This window comes from Girardinichthys multiradiatus, chromosome 1 (assembly GCF_021462225.1).
Source record: "Girardinichthys multiradiatus isolate DD_20200921_A chromosome 1, DD_fGirMul_XY1, whole genome shotgun sequence".
In the NCBI taxonomy this organism is placed as follows: Eukaryota; Metazoa; Chordata; class Actinopteri; order Cyprinodontiformes; family Goodeidae; genus Girardinichthys; species Girardinichthys multiradiatus.
Genome location: NC_061794.1, coordinates 602477 through 625569, shown reverse-complemented (window position 1 = coordinate 625569; position 23093 = coordinate 602477). Strand labels below are relative to the sequence as shown.

Below are 23093 nucleotides of genomic sequence, written 5' to 3'. Positions count from 1 at the left end.
TTCTTCTCTGTAATGCTTCCATCTGTCGTGGTGAAGAAAGAGCTCAACCAAAAAACAATTTGAATTTGCTTACCAGCTATGTTGCAACATTCATCTATGGTCAAGAGATAAGGATAATATTTGAAAGATTGAGATCCTGGGCATATGCCACCAGGAGAAGAGAGAAGGGATGTCTGGAGCTTCTTCTGAGAGCTACGCATAACCCCTTGACCCAATCTGCATGGACGGACAGATGGACAGACGGATGGATGTGTGCAGTATTTGCTGATTGGAGATCCAACCAGAGACAGCAAAGCCTGCCTTTTTTTTCCAACATTATTTTTATTGGTTTCCAATAATATACAGGTCCTTCTCAAAATATTAGCATATTGTGATAAAGTTCATTATTTTCCATAATGTCATGATGAAAATTTAACATTCATATATTTTAGATTCATTGCACACTAACTGAAATATTTCAGGTCTTTTATTGTCTTAATACGGATGATTTTGGCATACAGCTCATGAAAACCCAAAATTCCTATCTCACAAAATTAGCATATGATTAAAAGGGTCTCTAAACGAGCTATGAACCTAATCATCTGAATCAACGAGTTAACTCTAAACACCTGCAAAAGATTCCTGAGGACTTTAAAACTCCCAGCCTGATTCATCACTCAAAACCCCAATCATGGGTAAGACTGCCGACCTGACTGCTGTCCAGAAGGCCACTATTGACACCCTCAAGCAAGAGGGTAAGACACAGAAAGACATTTCTGAACGAATAGGCTGTTCCCAGAGTGCTGTATCAAGGCACCTCAGTGGGAAGTCTGTGGGAAGGAAAAAGTGTGGCAGAAAACGCTGCACAACGAGAAGAGGTGACCGGACCCTGAGGAAGATTGTGGAGAAGGGCCGATTCCAGACCTTGGGGGACCTGCGGAAGCAGTGGACTGAGTCTGGAGTAGAAACATCCAGAGCCACCGTGCACAGGCGTGTGCAGGAAATGGGCTACAGGTGCCGCATTCCCCAGGTCAAGCCACTTTTGAACCAGAAACAGCAGCAGAAGCGCCTGACCTGGGCTACAGAGAAGCAGCACTGGACTGTTGCTCAGTGGTCCAAAGTACTTTTTTCGGATGAAAGCAAATTCTGCATGTCATTCAGAAATCAAGGTGCCAGAGTCTGGAGGAAGACTGGGGAGAAGGAAATGCCAAAATGCCAGAAGTCCAGTGTCAAGTACCCACAGTCAGTGATGGTCTGGGGTGCCGTGTCAGCTGCTGGTGTTGGTCCACTGTGTTTTATCAAGGGCAGGGTCAATGCAGCTAGCTATCAGGAGATTTTGGAGCACTTCATGCTTCCATCTGCTGAAAAGCTTTATGGAGATGAAGATTTCATTTTTCAGCACGACCTGGCACCTGCTCACAGTGCCAAAACCACTGGTAAATGGTTTACTGACCATGGTATCACTGTGCTCAATTGGCCTGCCAACTCTCCTGACCTGAACCCCATAGAGAATCTGTGGGATATTGTGAAGAGAACGTTGAGAGACTCAAGACCCAACACTCTGGATGAGCTAAAGGCCGCTATCGAAGCATCCTGGGCCTCCATAAGACCTCAGCAGTGCCACAGGCTGATTGCCTCCATGCCACGCCGCATTGAAGCAGTCATTTCTGCCAAAGGATTTCCGACCAAGTATTGAGTGCATAACTGTACATGATTATTTGAAGGTTGACCTTTTTTGTATTAAAAACACTTTTCTTTTATTGGTCGGATGAAATATGCTAATTTTGTGAGATAGGAATTTTGGGTTTTCATGAGCTGTATGCCAAAATCATCCGTATTAAGACAATAAAAGACCTGAAATATTTCAGTTAGTGTGCAATGAATCTAAAATATATGAATGTTAAATTTTCATCATGACATTATGGAAAATAATGAACTTTATCACAATATGCTAATATTTCAAGAAGGACCTGTACTGGACACAAGCGTGCTCTTACATCAAAGGAAAAGTCCAGGGTAGTTAAATTATTGTTCAGGATTCAACTTGTCTTTCCTTGAAAACCAGCTCGTTATGAGATATTTTAGAGCAGCACTTATTACATACAGAATATGAGAAAAGAAAAATAATGCCCCCAACCCCAAACCCCCCTGAGAAGAAACAACAATTACAACAATAACGGTTTCTCTATTTTCCAGGATTTAGCCCAAATTATTTTAGTATTGTACATGGTTCAGAAAATACAAACTCGAAGGTATAATTCAAAGTAAAGTAGTCAAGTATATAAATCCAGAAGATTATCTCAGGACACTGCAGGGGACTACAATACACCACCAACAACCCTCATATCCATGTTTTCTATATATTCCATAAAAGGACCCCAAATATTTTGAAATAACGAGTTTCCCTTTTATAATGAAAGTAATCTTGTCCATTAGTGATGTTGTGGATATTTCATTAATCCAGTTAATGAATTTTGGTTTACTGGTTTTCTTCCATAAGAGTGCTATGACTCTTTTTGCAAGTAGTAAACATAAATCCATGGCAGTAATAACCTTTCTGGACATATGATGTCTGTCAGAGTATAAACCTAGAATGAATAATTTGGGGTCAAAAACTAGTTTTATACCTAGAATAGTCTCTAGAGCTTGTTTAATCTCCCTCCAGAATGAACCTTCTTACATTTCCAGATAGAATGGAAGAATGTTCCCTTCTCCTCTCCACATCTGATACACAGGTCTCGGATGGCATCATTGTACTTATTAAGCTTTTCTGGCGTCACATATGTTCTCATTAACCAATTATATTGCAGTACTTTGAGGCGTGTATTGATAGTTTGTGTTGGTGCTTCAGCACACGCCCTCTCCCAGTTCTCTGAAGGCAAGTTCTCCTGTATATCCTCCCTCCAAGCATTGAGCTTCCATAAAGAACACTCAGAGGATCCCTCCACTTGCATGCTGTATAATTCGGAGATAATTCCTTTTCTAAAGCAATCATTCTTAATTTCAATTTCCAAGGTGGACAGCAGAGGGATGGATTCACATTGATTTTGAGAGGATCTAATAAAATTTCTCACCTGTAGATATTTAAAATAATGTTTACTTGGGATATCATACGTGGCCTTCAACTCTTCAAATGACATCAAAACCCCATCCTCTGATTCCACAAGATCTCCTATTGTCTGCCTTTTAAAGGTTTCCCAAACATCTGTTGTCATTATTAAAGAAACTTTTTCCAGCTTCGTTTTAATGAATTTAATCAAACGTTCTAATAAGGTGGAGACAATTGGAGATGCCTACATGGTGGTGAGTGGCCTACCTGAGAGAAACGGTGACAGACATGCAGATGAGATAGCCAAGATGGCGCTGGACCTGTTGGCGGCGGTCAGACAGGTGTCCATCCCTCACATGCCCAATGAGAGGCTACAGCTCCGAGCTGGCATTCACACAGGTTAGAGGACCTCCACACAAGACCGGAAGGTGCAGTACATCACACTGGGTGTTTATTTTAATAGTTTTTTGGATTGAGATATTTCCAGTTTGTTTTACTGAACCCCGATTTCATGTTTTTTATCAACTATACATATTTCCATTAGTCTCAGTGCCTTGAATACCATGAAACACCAATGTTTATTTGGCACAATGAAGTGCTGTGATATGTTGCTGACATCGGCTAACCTGTCTTTCTGAGATTCAACTTCTAACATATTTAGATGTGCCTACAGTAAAGAAAACATAACTAGATTAACTCAAAGTGGAGCAACAATAAAAAATACCTTTCTAGCAATTGGAAAAGTAGAGTTGACTTTGAAGCATGTTCATTTTTAATGTTTGCCATTTAAATCTTGTCATTTATTAGAAAGGAATTACATAAAGCCTCTTTAAAGAACATGTCCAATTTAGTTAAACCCAAATTACAATAATAATACAAATGCTTGGCAAATACTGTTTATAGTACAATGGTTATTAAGGATTATCAGGTTTAATATTATGTGTGTGTGTTGTTATTAGATCTGTGTGGAGGTATGTTGTAATACTTAAAAGTAATAATCTACAAATACATATGTATTTGTAATTTTTGGTTTATGCATTGTGAATTCACAATATCAAAGGAAATAAATTATACATTATAAAAAGATACATAATGGGAATGATTTTTTTCATTTGGATTATAATATAGCCTTGAAATTCATAAATGAGCAAGAGAACAATAAACTCAGAAAAAAATGTAGAAATAGAATTATTTTATTATTATTAGTTTTTATGTTTTATAATTTGCTGCTGTCTAAATAAACTGAATTGAATATCAAAACACATAGAAACCAATGTTCAGCTGAAACAACAGCACCACCCAGAGGTAGTGGGTAGTCTGGACAGTGTGACAAACATCTAACTAAGTTAAGTCATTTTCTATACCGCTTCTTCCATAGTGGGTCACGGGGAGCTGGTATCTATCTCCAGCAGTCTACGGGCGGGAGGCTGGGTACACCCTGGACAGGTCACCAGTCCATCGCAGGGCGACTCAGAGACACACAGGACAAGCTACCATGCACTCACTCAGTCCACCTAAGGGCAATTTAGAGAGACCAATTATCCTAACAGTCATGTTAGGATAATTGGTAATTCTGCCAAGAACCCAGGACCTTGTTGCTGCAAGGCAACAGTGCTACCAACTGTGCCACTGTGCAGCCCCAACATCCAACTATTTAATTAAAATTTACAGGGTGTGTGTTCTTATTATCATCATAAAATCAGGTAGAAACATGTCAGATATTTAGGTTTCATTTGTAGTATTCATTGGGATGTGAAGCTCAATATCTGGAAACAGTTTCAGGGAGATGAAGTAATACCACATTACTATTACTATTGCCTTTTTGGGATGCTTTAAACATCATTTCCTTGTTTTGTGAATGATGACATTTAATTACTGAATTTGATTTAATTGAATTTGATTTCTCCTGTGTTTGTGCATTCTGGTTGCATTGCTAACTGATGACCTTACAATTTAAGCTTTCAAACAAAAAGAAGAGCAATTTTTTAAATTTTCCGGCTCCACAGGTCCGTGTGTGGCTGGAATAGTCGGCTACAAAATGCCAAGATACTGTCTGTTTGGAGATACAGTCAACACTGCTTCCAGGATGGAGTCCACCAGCCTGCGTAAGTACTCACTAATAAGAAGACCAGATTTTAAAATATGTCCATGAGTTACTTTTTTAAGTTCTATCATGACAACATGATAAGGCCATGGCTGAGCCAAATTAGCTTAGTCATCTGATTCTACATAACATCTACAAAAGTGAGGGATTATTTTACCCCAACATATATTTTAAATAGTTGACTTTATTTATTTTAGCATTATCAAGTTTCACTTACCCTAATGCAAAAGAAACAGATCAAATCTGACAGTTTGCGATTTGTTTTTTCTAAACTGATATGAAAGGTCGACTAAGTCATGTTTCTCCATAAAATGATTACATCTTTTGACAGTTAATGTCTTAGGTAACTCAAGCTCAGGTCTATAATTCGCAGAGAATTTATACAAATTTTAGTTTAACTGTTCTTTCAGTTACACTGTCATATTCAATAATAATTGCTGGAAAATCCTTATGAAACATTTAGTTGGCTGATGTTGGCTGATCTTGGAATTTGTTTATGACCATGAAATTTTTCTCATAGCAAAGCGGTTGCACTGAATGTAATGAACATGTGTTTTCTTGTTCCAGCTCAGAAAATCCACACCAGTTCAGAAACCTATTTGGCTTTGATGAAGGACAATGCCTATGAGCTGCAGCTACGTGGAGAGATTGAGGTTAAGGTAACAGATCTAAATCAAGCCGTCAGGTCTTTGATTTTCTTTGATACATTTAATTTTAATGTCTTAAAAAAGGTTTTATTTAGTCTGTTTGGAAAAGAATCTGCAGTTATAACAAAAAACTAGCACCTTGAATCGACAACATAAGACAAATTATGCAATTTATATATATTTTTTAACAAAATTCAACCTGACATGAAGAAACGTTTTGTGAAGAACTAAGTCCTCGTTCATGATTCAATACCAGCAGCAGCAGCTCTCAGTGGGTATTCAGCAGTCTCTCACATTGTGGAGGAATTTTCGTTCATTCTTCTTCAGTTCATTGCACACATTTGATGTGGACAGCTCTCTAAATGTTTTAACCACAGCATTGCAGTCAGGTAGAGGTCTGTATTTTAGTGCGATCCAGTACTTTGTTTTTTCAGCCATTCTGTCGTAGATTTGCTGATGTGTTTGGGATCACTGTTCTGTTTCATAAGATGGCCCATCTGTGCTACTCTAGAATCATTTGGTATATAGTTCAGTTAGTGGTGGACTAAATAGCTGCTAGGTGTCCAGGTTCTTTGTCTACAAAACAAGCCCAAATCATTAAACCTCCACCACCATGCTTGACGGTTTGTATGAGGTGCTAGTGATGGGTTTTACTAAACATGACACAGCACATTATAGCCAAACATTTTACGTTGTTCTCATTTGTTTAAAGGACGCTGCTACTAAGGTGTTGTGGCTTGTTTAAATGCAATTTTTCAAACCCAAGTAATACTGCTATATTATTTTTTGAGGGAAGAGGTTACCCTCTTCTTGAGAGAAGAGGTAAGCAACAACCCAGTCAAACTTTTAAATATTCACAGGCCAACTGAGGCCTGTAGCAGCTGACATGGAGCTAATTGGTTTTTGCAGCATCTTTGAGCATTGTATGGTTTGACTTTGAGGTGAATGTAGGACATCCATTCCTATTAAGACTTGCAGTTATTGTAATACTTTACCCCCTATAAAATAATGGATTCCAAGTTGTTTAGAAATTGTCCTATAACCCTTCCTAGATTGATGGGCAGCAACACTGTTGATGTCTTTCTACCTCAACCAACACCTGTATGTTCAAAAGCAGCAAATTCACAGGACCTTTTATTTATGGAGGTGGCCACACTGAATATGAACAGTTAGTCAACTGCATTTGACTAGAAGCATGTAGCTGCTACTTCCCCTCTCAATGTAGATAGAAGCAGTAAGATTTTACTTAGATTTACAAACGTCAGTTGCAAATTGGCTGCAATTTGGCTGCTAAGTCCAGAAACATGACTGTTAGGTTAACTGGTCTCTTGAAATTGCCCTTAGGTGTGAATGAATGAGTGTGTGCATGGTTGTCGGTGCTGTAAGTCTCTGTGTTGCCCTGCAATGAATTGGCAACCTGTCCAAGGTGTACCCTGCCTCTCGCTCGCAGACTGCTGGAGATTTAGCAAACAATGACACGGATCCTCCAATACTTTCATTTTTGGATATGTAAAGCTAATAATGAAATTAAGTCTGTTTTTTGTGGTTTCGTGACAGCTTGTCATGATGCCTATAAATGGGCTTCTCCAAAATCACAATCTAGTAGTTTTACTGTAGATGCTTGATTTCATTAGTGTCTGGAGCAGATTATTAGTCACTTATGAGCACCTATTCCCATCATTCTCCCACCAGGGCAAAGGCAAAATGAATACATATTGGCTTATTGGCCATAAAAACTACAGTGTGCAGAATGACAGTCTGGTTTGCAATTGGAATCCCAGCATGGCCAGAAAGAAGAAGACAGTGGCTGGCAGTCAGGCTTCTGTAGGAAACGTGAGTAATGATGTCTTCACATTATTCAAATTTGCACTTTATGGCATATCTGACAATATGTGCATCTTTTATATACATGTGTCCAATAAATAGTGGATGAAATCTCTAAACTTAAATAAATTTAAATGTATTAAAATCTGATATATTTTAGTTGCAATATCTGTAGTTTGTTTTTACCAATAACACTCACTTGCAGGAAGCTGACAATCTGAACAGCTGTGTCTGAGTGGCTCTATCCTCCACCAGTTAAAGTATAATATAACCTAAATATACATCTTAGTTAATGGGCATGGCATTGCAGAATGAATTATTATTTTCTCTCACTTTTAGCAGCACATACGTTATGTTCATAACTTGTATGTACATCTGTGAAGTCGTCTGTCACAGTGCAGAGCCTCAGCGATACTGCAGCTACACCAGTTTCAGCGCTGAACCAAACACCACAGATGCCTCGAACAGAAAGGCTCAGCCTGAGTGTGGCTGCTCAGATGGAGCCATACGGGGGGAGCTATGGGACCCTAGGCTCCATGATTGGGGGGCTGCAGGGTGGAGACGAAAGTTCAGTAACCAGCGAGCAAGGTGGACTCAAACCTGATCTGCTGCCTGGTTCTAACCAGCAAATGTGACCATTTCATCACTGTTGTATCCATTGAAATATAATTCCAAGAGAAATGACAAATTAGTTAATTAGTTAAATTAACCTTTGGATTATGTATTTCTGAATTGTGTGACATTTAGTTTTCTTTTCATAAGACTGCTTTATGTTTTCAGTTGTTAGTGGTTAGGATCAGATTTCTGTGTTGTAGTATTTTTGTAGCTTTTATACATGTTTTTTGAGGTTGTGGAGAATTGTATTTCATACAGTCCACACTGAGTATTTCAAGTGTTACACAGTTTAGCTAGGAATATTAGTATGAATTAGTAATTTCAGGTCATTTGTGAATGAAAAATTGCATGGGCTAATGTTTGCTGGGTATTTGCATGTGAGATGACCCACCGTTTTAGGTCCAGTATAACTTATTAGCTGCCTCCATGTTGGTATAAATGCATTTTCGTTCTTTGACTTACCTGATTCTGACCGCAGTGTGGTGCTAGGCTGAGTGTCTGAGCTGGAGTCAGAGGCAGTGGAGGAAGGCTGACCCAGCACATCAAACAAGGGGGCGCTCTGTTACTTCTGGACTATGAATCTAGAGGTGTTTAATCATGTTGGTCAAGAATCCTCCTTTGCATGATATCATTTTATTGCCAGTGTTCCACTGAGCCAACTGGTCATTTCTTTTATTAAAGTTAAGCCACACTTTCAATCACCGCTGCATACTCTCCATTGTTGCGCACACACCTCCTGTGGATTCTTCTTTGTTGGTGCTGAGCAGTTTCTACTTTCAGCCAGCGGACTGTGCATCGAAACTAAGAACTAAAATTAAAAAATTTGAGAGTATCTGAGAGAATCAGAATGATTGTACCGGTTATAATCATTTCTTGGGACTCAATGTCCAACCATATTCTTGATCAACAGTTCTCCAGGCCTTCTGAAAATTTCTTTGGACTGTATGCTTTTCAGTTATTCTGAATCCAGTACCAATCCTTTCCAGATAATGATTTGTTTTCTTCTGTTTGCTAGACCACTTAACCCTGATGTGTGAATACTTATAAATGCAAAGTGTGGCAAACAGAAATCTTGGCCCTTGTAATTATTTTTATGTGTCCCCTGACCATCTGCAGCAAAGACGTTTTTAACTTGTTTAGTAGTTCTGTAGCTTTATGAAATTGGATTTTTTAGGTATATATACACCCTCTGGGATTGTTTTTGTCAAACATTTTTTCAGTTTAAATGCAATAAAGATGTAAAGTGTTATGTAATATTTTTTGTTGTGAATTTGTGTAGGACTGTAGACAATTTTGGTCATGTAATGTAATGGAATACTTTCAACCAGAAAACAGGGGCTTGAAGTCTAAAATTGTGGTGAAAACTGCAACATGTTAAAAAAAAAAAACAGAATCCACAAACATCATTAGGAAGATTTAAAAGCAACAAAGACAGACTGAAGGCAGTTATGCACAACCTACAGTTGTATTGAAGAGTTGACCACTTTTCCTGGCAGAATTGATAGAGTTCATTTAAACTGGTCAGTTTCCAAGCACAGACCAGGCTTTTAAGCATAGTCCACAAATATAAAATTGGGTTGAAGTCGCAGCTTTGGGAAGGCCATTGCCATAGTTTAATGTTTGCATACTATTTCCATTCCAGTACCAGTTATCATTTGATTTTAGGCTCCTTGTTTTGTTGAAACATTAACAGAGTCCAGATTAGGACTGTTTGGTCAAAGATGTCACCTGGAATGAAAGCAAATTGATTAGGATGTTCCAGGACCACCCAGAAACCACAAATGCACAATCCTTTTCTAAACTGGTATCACTGACAGCCCACAGCAATGTGAGTTCACCAGAAATATGGACACAGAGAGTCCTGACCAAGAAAAACGCGTCTGTTCCAACAAGCTCGAGTTTGAGTCAGACAGCAGGATTGGATCAAAGAGGTCAGGGTCTGCAATCTGTAAGTCCAATGAGTTTTTGTATTTTTCAATGGGAGTAGAAGAGAGTAGAAGCCTAGGTAGAAGTAAAGAACATCTGATTAGGGATGGTGGTACCAGCTTCCTTGGGGGGAAAAAGTTGTTAAAATCAACTGCCATAACTGACAATGGAGCAATAAACATGAAAAACAAAACCGAGGAAAGACAGAGTTAGAAGGTTATTCCAAAACTATTATGGTTATAACTTTAAAGAACTTTAAGAGAGCTGTGCATATGGTATATGAGGTCAAGTAACTGGAGAAAATGGGGACTGTAAAAGATGATCAATGTGATTGTTGAAGGAGTTCTCTTGAACTTTGACTTTCTGCTTTCTCTTTTTGTTAAAGAAAAGGTTTAATTTGTGTTTTGTTACGCTGAAGCTATTTGTGAGACATAGTAAGGACCAAATGAGACTAAAGTGGTGGTTTTGAATGAAAAGAAAATCAAGAAATGGAGGTTATTTATCGAGAGAGAAAAAGAACAGATAATTATACACAGAAATAGTAAAACTACATGGAGGTTTATGACAGAATCAGCTGCACTATTTGCTGTAATGAAGAGCAAACGGGGTGTTTATACTTTTTAAAAGTTTAGTTATTACTCATCGTGCTGCGTCTCAGCAGCTCCATGTCTGGTTTTATGTATTGGTGAGTGCTCGGTTTCCTGTATGAATGCTAAATGCAAACCACGTGGTGTGAAAGCAGACTGCAGCTTCTTTTGTTCAAATCAATCAAACCGGAGACGGACAGAGAGCTGCTGAATCAGGAAATCACTGGTATATATCATTTCTTTTTAGTTTAAGCAAATCACTTGGATTGGGTTCCGGATACCACAGGGGCAGTAGATATGGTGTGAAAACACGTGCAGTTTGGAAAATGTTTTGAAGTTTGTTAGCGGAGCATCGTTCGTCTTTGACTGTTTGTTAGCATACAGCAGCGAGGCAACGTTAGCATAATGAACCCCATCATCTACTCGGATTTTACTTAGTTTTAACTCAAGTGTTTGCAGGTTTTGGATAATTCACACTTTATTCAAAACATAGAAACTTCTCAGCGCTTGTATGTAGAGCGGGAAACGGTCTAAGTTGACCTGCCGTACGGCGGGTTTTACGGCAGCTAGCCTGCTAAACAACCGAACAAAGAGCGGCATAGCTTAGCCCGATGAAGCTAACGGTCACCGGGTCAGAGCTCAGTCTGCTGCCGGTTTCTGACTCCCTTCATCCCGGGATCCATCAGGCAGAGCTGATAGGAGATGAGTGGGTTAATGTGACGACTGGGACGGGATAATACAGCGAACCAGGTCCAGAATAATACTGTTAGGTAACTTGTTTTAACGGAGCCCGAGCAGTGCCAGATCAGAAGTTCCTCATATCTCCGTAAACAGTACAAACTGCTTTTCTAATTTCATCATTTTGTCAGAGAACAAACAATAGATTCTTATTTAGGTGGATTTTTTTTTGTATTTGAATGTTAGACAAAATGACTCCCAGGATACTTTGACCCAGGATGACTTTGGGTATATTTTACAGTTGGAAGAATCAGTTGGAATGGCTCAGGAAGTTAAAGGTCAGAGGTCTCTTGCCTGACATCAAAATGTCATATTAGACGTTATTTTTACACATGTGGTTGTGAGTCACAGACTGTACAACAGTAAATATGGTGCTTTGTTGACGATGATGTTATTTTCACATCCAAGTTCAGCTTTTGGGAAAAGTGGAAATCTCATTTTCAATCAAAATAATAAAAACAAAAACGTACAAAAGTGGAGGAATAGATTTCTAATGAATGAATAATGAATATACGTTTTGGCGACACCACAGTAAATGTTAGAGATTCTTTTAACTATTATTGGGTGTTTCTGTTTCCCAGTTTAGATCTGCCTGTTCATTACAAAACTTTGGTTGATTTCAGCTTTATCTCAATAAACTCTTGCCTTGCTCCATGTGTCCTTAAAGACACATCCTTTGGTTCAGTTTGGATCATTTACTACAAAAAGTATTTAGGGTCCATTGGAGGAGCAATGATAACATTATGTATTTAAAGTTTTCCTATCCTAATGAAATGAATTGGTAATTCCAAACTACATGTTGTTTTTCTCTAAATGAATAAGAGTTACAGCACAGCATCCAATAACAATGATTCACAGCACTGTGCATATGTGCAATAGATCATTTAGTTTTTTATTAAAGTTTGTCTTGACGCATAAAAACAGTGATGCATTTACACACAATGCTGTGGCTATCAGAGGTCCATGCATCAGTGCTGGGTTGATTACATTTTAATGTGTAATAAACCTCTTTACAACAGTTTTTAATGGTTTCTCAATATTTGTAAGCTGCAGTGCAATTCTTTATGAACCAATGTTTTTCTGTTTCGCTCCAGTCCTCTGCTGCTCGTGTTGTTGTACATTTCCCTGCGCCTCTCTGAACCATCCAAGCCTTTTTCTTGGTCTGAATCCTACTTGATGCTTGCCTGTTTCTAACCACAAACAGCTACTTTCCTACTGTAAAGATGCCCCGTAAGAAGGTGACAGATGTTTCAGGAAATGGTGGGATGAAGAGGAAGAGGGCAACTGGCAAAAGAAAAGACAGAGACTTCAGCAGCGATGATGAGTTTGACTTTGAGCAGGAGAACAACAAGAAACCCGGCAAGCCTGCTGCTAAGTCTGGGCTCCAGCCCGTCACCGTGGCGGACGATGTCAAAGAGAAAATAGTGTGTTTGAGTATAATCTTTTTCCCTAAATCTGGTAGCTGGCTCAAGCAACAGTTTTCATTTTATCTATGTGTTTTATCTCTAAAATGTGGCGTTGGTGCTGTATGTCCAGTATGTTAAGGTTACTAGAAAAATGTTCCCTAATATCAGAGATGAAACGTTTAGATTTTAATAGCCCAGTTGGTGAAAAAACTTCAGCTTCAGCTGATGATGCAGATCAGGAGTTTTATTTTTTGTTTCATTAGGACCCTTTTAACATGACGGGAAATTTATCCAGTGTCTGATTTTAGAAAAAGTTCTGCCTGTCTTTGATCACTTAGAACTTCCTTTAGAAAGATCCACCTTCACTTTTCTTTAAATATGAACCTTTCTGTTATGAAACAACACATGTTTAGTCTGTTGAGCTAGTTTGCCCTTTCATATTTATTTTGTTTGCTTTCTGCAGAAACTGGAGTTGCCAAAGGTCAGAGGTCAGCTGCTTATCTTTGGGGCAACTAACTGGGATTTGATTGGAAGAAAGGAGGTGCCCAAACAGCAAGGTAGAATGTTCGCTTTACAAATAAACTCTAAGATGGTGAGCTGTAGCTTTGCGTTCACTAGTTTATGTTGTGCAGGTGTAAATACATTTTGAATTTCCCAACTTTAAGACTCTGTGTCTTTAGCTCATTTGAATAACTTTCAGATTTTAGGCTTGATTGCTTTTGTAAGAAACACCAATCTTTTTTGTTTTGTTGCTATTTTATGTGGTCAGAGCCCTGTCCCCCAGAGGAACGGGCTTTATGTTAAGAAATAGTTCTTACCTGAAATGTCTTGTTCTCCTCTTGGGTTCTAAACATTAGCGGCATGGTAATCTGTATGTAATGTCTTAGCTGTTGTGTTTTTTATTTATTTTTTTATGCCAAACTATTTTGAGCTGATTTTCCTGAAACATTTCATTTCATTAAACGTGTTCCTAAAGACACCAAGCCTGTTAGAATGAGTGAAAATACCCTTTATAGGACTGCGCTCTGTCTGGTGGGGGACAACTGTGCATTGTGAAACACTTAATAACAGGTTTCAAACATTGTGGTAATGCCTAAAGGACTGTTGGTTTAATGTTTGGACTCTGAGGGTTGTCCTGACCCGTTGCAGAACATTGACGAGGAACAGCACCGTGTAAGACCAGACGGAATCAATAAAAATTGAACGGGTTAGCATTGTCTGTGAAGGAGAGTGAAACGAGTGAAGATGACCACATGCTACGTGTGCATGTGTCTCTTTGTTTGGTGCCTGCAGACAGCATGTGTGTCACAGCCAACAGGATTCTTTTAATTGATTGTGACAGTAATGTACATTCATATGCATGCATGCTGAGTAGTGAAGCCCACCCCAGCAGGCTCTGTGATGCCTCAGGCAAGCTGCATGTTGCATTTCAGCTGGACCTCTCAGCTACTCTGATAAATCTTCTTTGTTGTGACTGGATGGGGGTTGGGGGTGTCGGTAAGGAGCAGCTGCAAACACAAGATCATCTAAGGAAGGGTGGTATGGGTTTGCCTACCAGGGAAGGCTGTGAACATTCTGTCTTCTTCAGTGTTTTTGTCATGTTTTCACAGCCTCTGATTGTCTCAGGATGGAGAACCTAGTTCAACATAAAGAACTTTTTTTTTTTTTTGTCACACAGTTCCTCAAAATACTCCTAGAGAATTTTCAGGTGTTTGGCTTTGTTGCAAGAAATCACAGGGATGAAACTAATTTCTTTTATTTAAACCGCTCAACATTTGTGCTTTTAAAACATTCTTGATGATTGTCTTCAACTTTTTTTCAGATCAAATAGAGGAGAGTGAAAAATATCTCATGTCAGTCAGCTATCAGCGACACGTCTTCGTCTGCAAGCACTTCAGACTCATTTGTAGAACTAGGCTTCTTCTGAAATCAAAATGTGAATTATAGCCTGAATCTGTATTTTTCTTCAGCTGAAAATGCCATTTCATTTAGGTGAGGTGTGTGTTTCAGGACCACAAACCCCAGCTGCTCAGTAAAATAGTTGCATTATACCTTGTTCTTTTTTTGCCACAAAGTAAACCGACTTTTATATGTTTCCACATTTTTGCCAGGAGGTAAGGTATAGATAGTGATGGTATTGTCTGTGTTGACCACTAAACTGCTGGAACCTGCAGAAACCGTTCAAAAGGTGATGTGTCTGTAATTATTGAACTTCACAAATGTGTTTGTTTTTAGCTGCGTTCCGTAACCTGGGCCAGAACCTGTGGGGTCCTCACCGTTACGGCTGCCTGAATGATGTCCAGGTCAGCTGTGTGGTGTCTGGCCCCTGTGCTGCACACAGTCTCATCATGACCACTGAGGGCAAGCTGTGGAGTTGGGGTAAGCTTCCTTATCCTCCTTTATGGAGTTCTTCTTTAAACATCACTTTCTATGGAACCTTGTATTTCCACTGAAGGTGACAAAAGCAGGAGAAGAGGTGGTTAAAATAGACCCAAAACTAGAAATAAGAAATGATACCAAGTGATTTGATAGGTTGAACATTAATGTGTGTCAACAAGACTAGATGTTCTGCTACCAAATGTCTGAAATCTTTCCTGAGCCCAGTGTGCTTCGTTCCTCCTTAGGTCGTAATGACAAAGGTCAACTGGGTCATGGGGACACCAAACGTCTGGAGGCACCAAAGTTGATTGAGGGCCTGGCAGATCAAGTAATCGTTTCTGCAGCGTGTGGACGGAATCATACAATGGCACTCACGGGTAGGCGGGTTCTATTGGGTCCAGCAGTCATTACTTATTGATTGCTGTGCAGACCCTCACCTTTAAATCAAGAGTTCTGCTTTTTCTGGGTTTCTAAAATGTAGCAAATTGTCTTTGTTCATTATTGGTGATTCAGATTGGATTGTTTTAATCTATGTGTAAATAGACAACAACCCATTTTGCTGTTGTTTCCTCAGAGGATGGCACCGTTTATTCCTTTGGTGAAAACAAACTGGGCCAGCTCGGCCAAGGCAGTCAGACCGATGCAGTCCTCAGCCCAGCACCGGTGAGTGTGGCGTTGCTCATTCATCCAGATCCTTTATGCCTTCTGTTTGTTAAACCCAGGATTTGGAACTGTTTTCCAGATTTCCTACAATGGGCAGCCTCTTGTGAAGGTAGCCTGTGGTGCTGAGTTCAGCATGGTGGTGGACTGCAAAGGAAACCTGTATTCATTCGGCTGCCCTGAGTATGGACAGCTAGGTAAAAACCATCACATTTATCAGCCTCTGCATCTGTATGTTTGATCTGCGCCTGCTCCTTTAAGGTGCCAGGGGTGTTACTTTGAACAGTAGGTGTCATGATTTAATCTGATTGGATGAAGAATGACACAAAAAAGTGATAATTCCCCATGGGTGCAGAGAGCTGCGCCCAAAGGAGAATCCAACCAACTAATCAGAAACTTGAGGACAATGTTTGCCCACTTTGCTTTATTTACATGTCGAACGGGGAGAAACATTGGGCGTGTCACGATGTCTCAAATCAATTTGCCTCTGCTTCTTGAGATCTGGGCTCGCACAAGGTGCCTGCAGAACCAATTCACTTCAGTTTTATTTCTATAGCGCCTATTCACAACATATGTCGTCTCAAGGCATTTTACAAAGTCAGTTCAATCGAACCATTCAGATTTCAAGTCAGGTTCATACATTCCAATTAATCCTAACTATCAAACAGTTCAGTCAGATTCAGTTATTTATTCAAATTGGATAAAAAGTTTTTCTATCTAATGAAACCCAGCAGATTGCATCGAGTCAGTGACTTGCAGCATTCACTCCTCCTGGATGAGCATGTAGAGACAGTGGACAGTCACTGGTGTTGACTTTGCAGCAATCCCTCATACTGAGCATGCATGTAGCGACAGTGGAGAGGAAAAACTCCCTTTTAACAGGAAGAAACCTCCAGCAGAACCAGAACCAGGCTCAGTGTGAGCGGCCATCTGCAACGACCGACTGGAGGTTTGAGAGAACAGAGCAGAGACACAAAGAGAACAAAGAAGCACTGATCCAGGAGTACTTTCTATGGGAAGGAAAAGTAAATGTTAATGGATGTAGCTCCTTTAGTCATTTCATCTAGAAAGAAAGAACAGATAAACTCTGAGCCAGTTTTCAAGGTTAGAGTCTGAAAGAGAGAACATAGAGTTAGTTACAGTAGAAGCTCAGTCAGTAGCCATGTCTAGGAGAGAGAAAGGGTTAAACACTAAAAGACAGGGCTATGTGGATCATCTGTAGAGGGTGAGCATTAAGTTGTTGCCAGCAGCAGTTCAGCCAATGTCCCCCTCCAGGAAGATGCTACAGCTAAACACAGAATCAGGCCAGGTGTAGCTTCTAGGAAGAGAAAAGAGAGAGAACATGAAGTTAAAAACTGAAATAACAGCAAATAATGCAGAATTAGAGAGTAGTATGAGAATCTAGCAGAGAGGGTGAAAGTGGTCATTATGTCCTCCAGCAGCCTAAGCCTATAGCAGCATAACTACAGAGATAGCTCAGGATGACCTAAGCCACTCTAACTATAAGCTTTATCAAAAAGGAAAGTTTTAAGCCTAGCCTTAAAAGTAGACAGGGTGTCTGCCTCACGGACTAAAACTGGGAGCTGGTTCCACAGGAGAGGAGCCTGATAACTAAAGGATCTGCCTCCCATTCTACTTCTAGAGACTCTAGGAACCACCAGTAAACCTGCAGTCTGAGAACAAAGTGCTCTGTTAGGAACATATGGACCAATCAGATCTCTGATGTATGATGGAGCTAGATCATTAAGGGCTTTATATGTGAGGAGGAGAATTTTAAATTCTATTCTGGATTTAACAGAGAGCCAATGAAGGGAAGCTAAAATAGGAGAAATATGATCTCTCTTTTTAATTTTCATCAGAACGCTTGCTGCAGCATTTTGAATCAGCTGAAGGTTTTTAACTGCATTTTGTGGACATCCTGATAGTAAAGAATTACAATAGTCCAGCCTTGAAGTAACAAATGCATGGACTAGTTTTTCAGCGTCACTCCTGGACAGGATATTTCTAATTTTGACAATGTTCTGGAGATGAAAGAAGGAAATCCTAGAAACCTGTTTAATATGAGATTTAAATGACATGTCCTAGTCAAAGTTAACACCAAAGTTTTTTACTTTATTATCAGAGGTCAATTTAATGCCATCCAGGTTAAGTGATTGACTAAGCAGTTTCTTTTTAAGATTCTGTCCAAGGATGAGCACCAGGTGTGAAGAGGCAAATCTCTGTTTAGTGTTGATGGTTAGGTCTATAGATGTAAAGGTCTTAAAAGGCATGCAAGTTATTGATAACACTCTCCATAAAGAACAGAATGGAAGGTTTAGGTTGACCCACCAAAATAGCTTATCTGATCCACCTCAGGAGATAGTCATAAATCCATAACCACTATGAACTAAGGTGGCGTTACAATAATGTAGTGATAGAAGCCAGCAGGGCAAAGACACTGGATGATCATTCAGTGTCAATCTAATGTGAGAAGTGTGTTGATCAGCAGAATCTGATATACATAATACCAAGCTGAGCATGAAGCACAACGACTTGTATTCAAAGCACTGAATGCAGGGCGCAGGTGGTGGTGTAGGGGGTTAAACGCGTGACCCATATACAGAGGGTTCAAGCCCGGACCTGGCGACATTTGCTCTCTGTCCGCTCCCATTTCCTGTCTGACTACTGTCAAAAAAATACTGGGAAAAATAAAGCCCACTAGTGGCACAAAAGAAAAACAGGGAAAATGTTCTTCCATATCGTCTGAAAATTACCCAGGTGAATGCTGAGGTCTGGGTCACGTCCCTTTGGTTCCATGGTCCTAGCTGCATGATCTTAAACAACACATGCTTCACGATCTCGCAGGACTGTTAGAGCCTAAAATAACTTCTGTCCTCCTGTTTGACAAACTTTAAAAGGCACACTCCACTCCATCCAGAGATCAGCCAAGACTGTAGCCTGATAGTTACAAGAAATAACCCTTTTGACTTTTTTCTTTCTGTAAGAAAAATGGTCAAGACTCCTCATCTGTGTCCCTGCAGGCCACAACAGTGACGGGAAGTTTATCGCCCGAGCCCAGAGGATTGAGTTCGACTGTGAGCTCATCCCCCGACGTGTTGCCATCTTCATTGAGAAATCCAAGGACGGTCAGATCATGCCTGTGCCCAATGTGGTGGTCAGAGATGTAGCCTGTGGGGCCAACCACACGGTGAGAAGCCCCTCTTCCTCCATCAGCTGTCAGGACGTCTGGTGATGCATCAACATTCTGACACAGTATGTTGCCTGTGTGTGCTCAGCTGGTGTTGGACTCTCAGAAGCGAGTCTTCAGCTGGGGTTTTGGAGGTTACGGCCGTCTTGGTCACACAGAGCAGAAGGACGAGATGGTCCCCCGACTCGTAAAGCTGTTTGATTTCCCAGGACGCGGTGCCGCTCAGATCTATGCTGGTTATCAGTGTTCCTTTGCTATCAATGAGATGGGTAAGATGAGAGCAGAGTTAATTGGAACACGTCATGCAGCCATTGATGACATTTACTGACTGTCTGATGCATGGATCTGTGACCAGGGGGGCTGTTTTTCTGGGGGGTGACAAATACTTCCAGAGAATCAACCATGTATCCCAAAGCTGTGCAGGACCTGTGTGGTTGGAAGATCCGTAGCCTGGCCTGTGGGTGAGTCTTAGTTCTCCTCCAGCAGCTTCAGGAAGCGTTTCCTACTCCTTGTTTTTCTGGATTTAAAGAGCCTGTCGTATTTGCTTTCACAGAAAAAGCAGCATCATCATTGCAGCAGATGAGAGCACAATCAGCTGGGGCCCGTCACCCACATGCGGAGAGCTGGTAATGTTGATCATGTCATCATGTTGCTGTGATTCAGGAGAACAATATTAAATTGATTCATCTTTTCATCTGACTTTCAGGGATATGGAGACAACAAACCCAAATCATCCACAACTGCTCAGGAAGTTAAAACTCTGGATGGCATCTACATCGAGCAGGTACCTAAACCAACCTGAGAGCAGAAAACACACACCAAGCTTTTATTTCATGCTGAGAACCTGGTCCAGCACATACCTCAGCTAGCATATGTGGTGAGACTAAGAAAAGTTTCAATGACTGATTTAATAAGGAGAATGTAGATTTTAGACTAACTTCCAGGTAATTACAGACCTGCTTCTCTGAGAAATCTTAACCTTGATGAGCCTTCAGAAGGATGAAGTTCAAATCCTAAAGGCTTTAAAAAATAGCACTTTGTGTGTTTAGCTTTCACACAACCTACACACACAAAGTGCTTTTATGTACAGGTCCTTCTCAAAATATTAGCATATTGTGATAAAGTTCATTATTTTCCATAATGTCATGATGAAAATTTAACATTCATATATTTTAGATTCATTGCACACTAACTGAAATATTTCAGGTCTTTTATTGTCTTAATACGGATGATTTTGGCATACAGCTCATGAAAACCCAAAATTCATATCTCACAAAATTTGTATATTTCATCCGACCAATAAAAGAAAAGTGTTTTTAATACAAAAAACGTCAACCTTCAAATAATCATGTACAGTTATGCACTCAATACTTGGTCGGGAATCCTTTGGCAGAAATGACTGCTTCAATGCGGCGTGGCATGGAGGCAATCAGCCTGTGGCACTGCTGAGGTCTTATGGAGGCCCAGGATGCTTCGATAGCGGCCTTTAGCTCATCCAGAGTGTTGGGTCTTGAGTCTCTCAACGTTCTCTTCACAATATCCCACAGATTCTCTATGGGGTTCAGGTCAGGAGAGTTGGCAGGCCAATTGAGCACAGTGATACCATGGTCAGTAAACCATTTACCAGTGGTTTTGGCACTGTGAGCAGGTGCCAGATCGTGCTGAAAAATGAAATCTTCATCTCCATAAAGCTTTTCAGCAGATGGAAGCATGAAGTGCTCCAAAATCTCCTGATAGCTAGCTGCATTGACCCTGCCCTTGATAAAACACAGTGGACCAACACCAGCAGCTGACACGGCACCCCAGACCATCACTGACTGTGGGTACTTGTGGGCGTTTTCTGCCACACTTTTTCCTTCCCACAGACTTCCCACTGAGGTGCCTTGATACAGCACTCTGGGAACAGCCTATTCGTTCAGAAATGTCTTTCTGTGTCTTACCCTCTTGCTTGAGGGTGTCAATAGTGGCCTTCTGGACAGCAGTCAGGTCGGCAGTCTTACCCATGATTGGGGTTTTGAGTGATGAACCAGGCTGGGAGTTTTAAAGGCCTCAGGAATCTTTTGAAGGTGTGTAGAGTTAACTCGTTGATTCAGATGATTAGGTTCATAGCTCGTTTAGAGACCCTTTTAATGATATGCTAATTTTGTGAGATAGGAATTTTGGGTTTTCATGAGCTGTATGCCAAAATCATCGTATTAAGACAATAAAAGACCTGAAATATTTCAGTTAGTGTGCAATGAATCTAAAATATATGAATGTTAAATTTTCATCATGACATTATGGAAAATAATGAACTTTATCACAATATGCTAATATTTTGAGAAGGACCTGTATGTAAGCGGGTAAGTTTGCATTAACCACAGGCCGGTACAAATATGGACCTGATGCAAATAAGACCTTTTTTGTACATTTCTAGAATATTTTCAATGACAAATTTATATCTTCTTAAATAGAAAATGTTAGGTTCAACTTAAAGGTTTTTTTTCTTTAATGTTACTGTTATAGTAAAAAGGGCCAAAAACATCCAACAGTATTTTACTTAAAAACAGCCGTGGCCATTCATTAAACTTGGCTAAATACCACACTGGTTTTCAAAGAAAGTTCTCCTTGTTGCAGGATATAGAGTAAAAAATGTTCTTGACCAACAAAATGAAAAACTTTTAAATGTGAACATTTGTACACAACTGGTTTATGGTATTTTGCAGCATACCAAAACTCAGAAATATGCCATAAACTATAGTTTGTAAAGAATAAACGGGCTCTCGGAGCGGCGAGACTCCAGATGTTTGGCACCTTAAGTCACAGATTCCCTGTTTCAGTTTGAGATGTTGGAAATGTGCTGGTTTCCACAGGTGGTGATGGGTTACTCCCACTCACTGGTCATCGCCAGACAAGACACTGAGCAGGAACAGGAGAAGCTGAAGAAGCTGCCCGAGTATAACCCCCGAACAATCTAAGAAGCCCCCATCTACATCCCCCTGTTTCACTGGGCAGAGCCAGCTGGAACTCCTCTGGCCTGGTGACTGGTGGGATGGTAATGTTCAGGAGGGGAGGGGTGCCGTGCAAAACATCTCAACTACCAGCAGACTGGCTTCACACAAATTCGGACACTAAAATGAGACCGTGAGGGTGGAGTTAGACGGACTGTCCGCCTTTAAAGAACCTGCAAAGGTTCCAACACCTCAGTCTTTTTAGTTGTGCTTCCCCAAAAATTCTTGTATCATTTGATTTTCCACTTTGTAACATTCTTCTTCCTCTGTTGTTTTTGATTGAAATTGTTGTCATGTTTCCTGGTGCTAAGTAGCTGTTGGCTGCTGAGAGGTTTCAGAGACCAATGCTCCATACCTGTGCCTTTTTCTACGTCCGTGTTCAGGGTATGGAAGTCTTGATGAGAATCAGTTCTTTTCTTTATTTGAGATCGTATGTCTGCTGTTGCCACTGGTAAAGTAGCAGAGGATTTGGAACATAATGTTCTGAGTTAGTGCACTCCACCTGATGTTACATTCCTTTTATCTTCTTCATTCAGCGTTTGTATCCAGGATACTCACTCCATACGCAGAGCCTGTCACCTTCAAGCTTTCACTTATCTGAACTATTTCAACGCTCAAAGCGGATTCACAAGCAGGCCAGAACTTCCAGAAATGATTCCATCTTATCAGGCAGAGTTCTTTGTACTGCATTCTATTTTTATGATAAAATTTCTTGGTTACATTGTTTTTTTCCAATGCAATGGTGAAATAAAGATCTGTGTAAAATGAACTCGTCTTATTGTTCTTTGTTTAAATGGTTGCCAAGTAATTAACCTGGAAGCAAAACCACTGTTTGTACTTAAATAGGTGCTTCTTTATAAAGTTGGTCTTGACTGTAATTGTGTTTACTATGACACAATCCTTCCTGGTCCTGATCTGATGTAGTATTCTAGTTTTCTAATAAACTTCATCTTTCAATTAAATGACTGAAATAAACTCTTCAGTCCTATTCATCACTGAGAT

The 23093-nt window shown here is 40.1% G+C and overlaps 2 protein-coding genes across 5 annotated transcripts in view; both read left to right on the top strand.

The window, feature by feature from the left end:
• Positions 1 to 9456, top strand: part of LOC124873420 — a 28141-nt gene extending 18685 nt beyond the window's left edge. The window contains exons 4-8 of the mRNA XM_047374060.1: positions 3253 to 3427; positions 5035 to 5133; positions 5700 to 5791; positions 7472 to 7612; positions 7987 to 9456. Coding sequence (XP_047230016.1) covers positions 3253 to 3427; positions 5035 to 5133; positions 5700 to 5791; positions 7472 to 7612; positions 7987 to 8238 — 759 coding nt within the window. The 3' untranslated portion in view covers positions 8239 to 9456. The remainder of the gene's footprint in view (positions 1 to 3252; positions 3428 to 5034; positions 5134 to 5699; positions 5792 to 7471; positions 7613 to 7986) is intronic.
• Positions 9457 to 10805: 1349 nt separating this feature from the next.
• Positions 10806 to 22860, top strand: rcc2 (regulator of chromosome condensation 2). 4 transcript variants are annotated; one of them, XM_047378725.1, is made up of 13 exons: positions 10806 to 10957; positions 12674 to 12893; positions 13339 to 13432; positions 15111 to 15254; positions 15500 to 15631; positions 15829 to 15917; positions 15997 to 16111; positions 18935 to 19101; positions 19190 to 19370; positions 19457 to 19562; positions 19655 to 19727; positions 19808 to 19885; positions 21954 to 22860. In XM_047378725.1, exons 2-13 carry the CDS (start codon positions 12693 to 12695, stop codon positions 22056 to 22058), a joined length of 1485 nt encoding a protein of 494 aa, XP_047234681.1. In that variant the 5' UTR covers positions 10806 to 10957; positions 12674 to 12692; the 3' UTR covers positions 22059 to 22860. The 4 variants fall into 4 exon arrangements, with proteins under 4 accessions (XP_047234681.1, XP_047234707.1, XP_047234689.1 ...); XM_047378751.1 differs by lacking the exon at positions 10806 to 10957 and adding an exon at positions 11292 to 11481; XM_047378733.1 differs by lacking the exon at positions 10806 to 10957 and adding an exon at positions 11292 to 11501.
• The last annotated feature ends 233 nt before the right edge of the window (positions 22861 to 23093 follow it).

What these genes read in the sequence shown, in the direction of transcription:
- rcc2 (XM_047378725.1), top strand. Translation starts at nt 12,693, where the DNA reads ATGCCCCGTAAGAAGGTGACAGATGTTTCAGGAAATGGTGGGATGAAG. An exon ending in GGAGGTGCCCAAACAGCAAG is followed by an intron (nt 13,433 to 15,110) that starts GTAGAATGTTCG and finishes GTTTGTTTTTAG; the next exon opens with CTGCGTTCCGTAACCTGGGC. An exon ending in ATGGCATCTACATCGAGCAG is followed by an intron (nt 19,886 to 21,953) that starts GTACCTAAACCA and finishes TGGTTTCCACAG; the next exon opens with GTGGTGATGGGTTACTCCCA.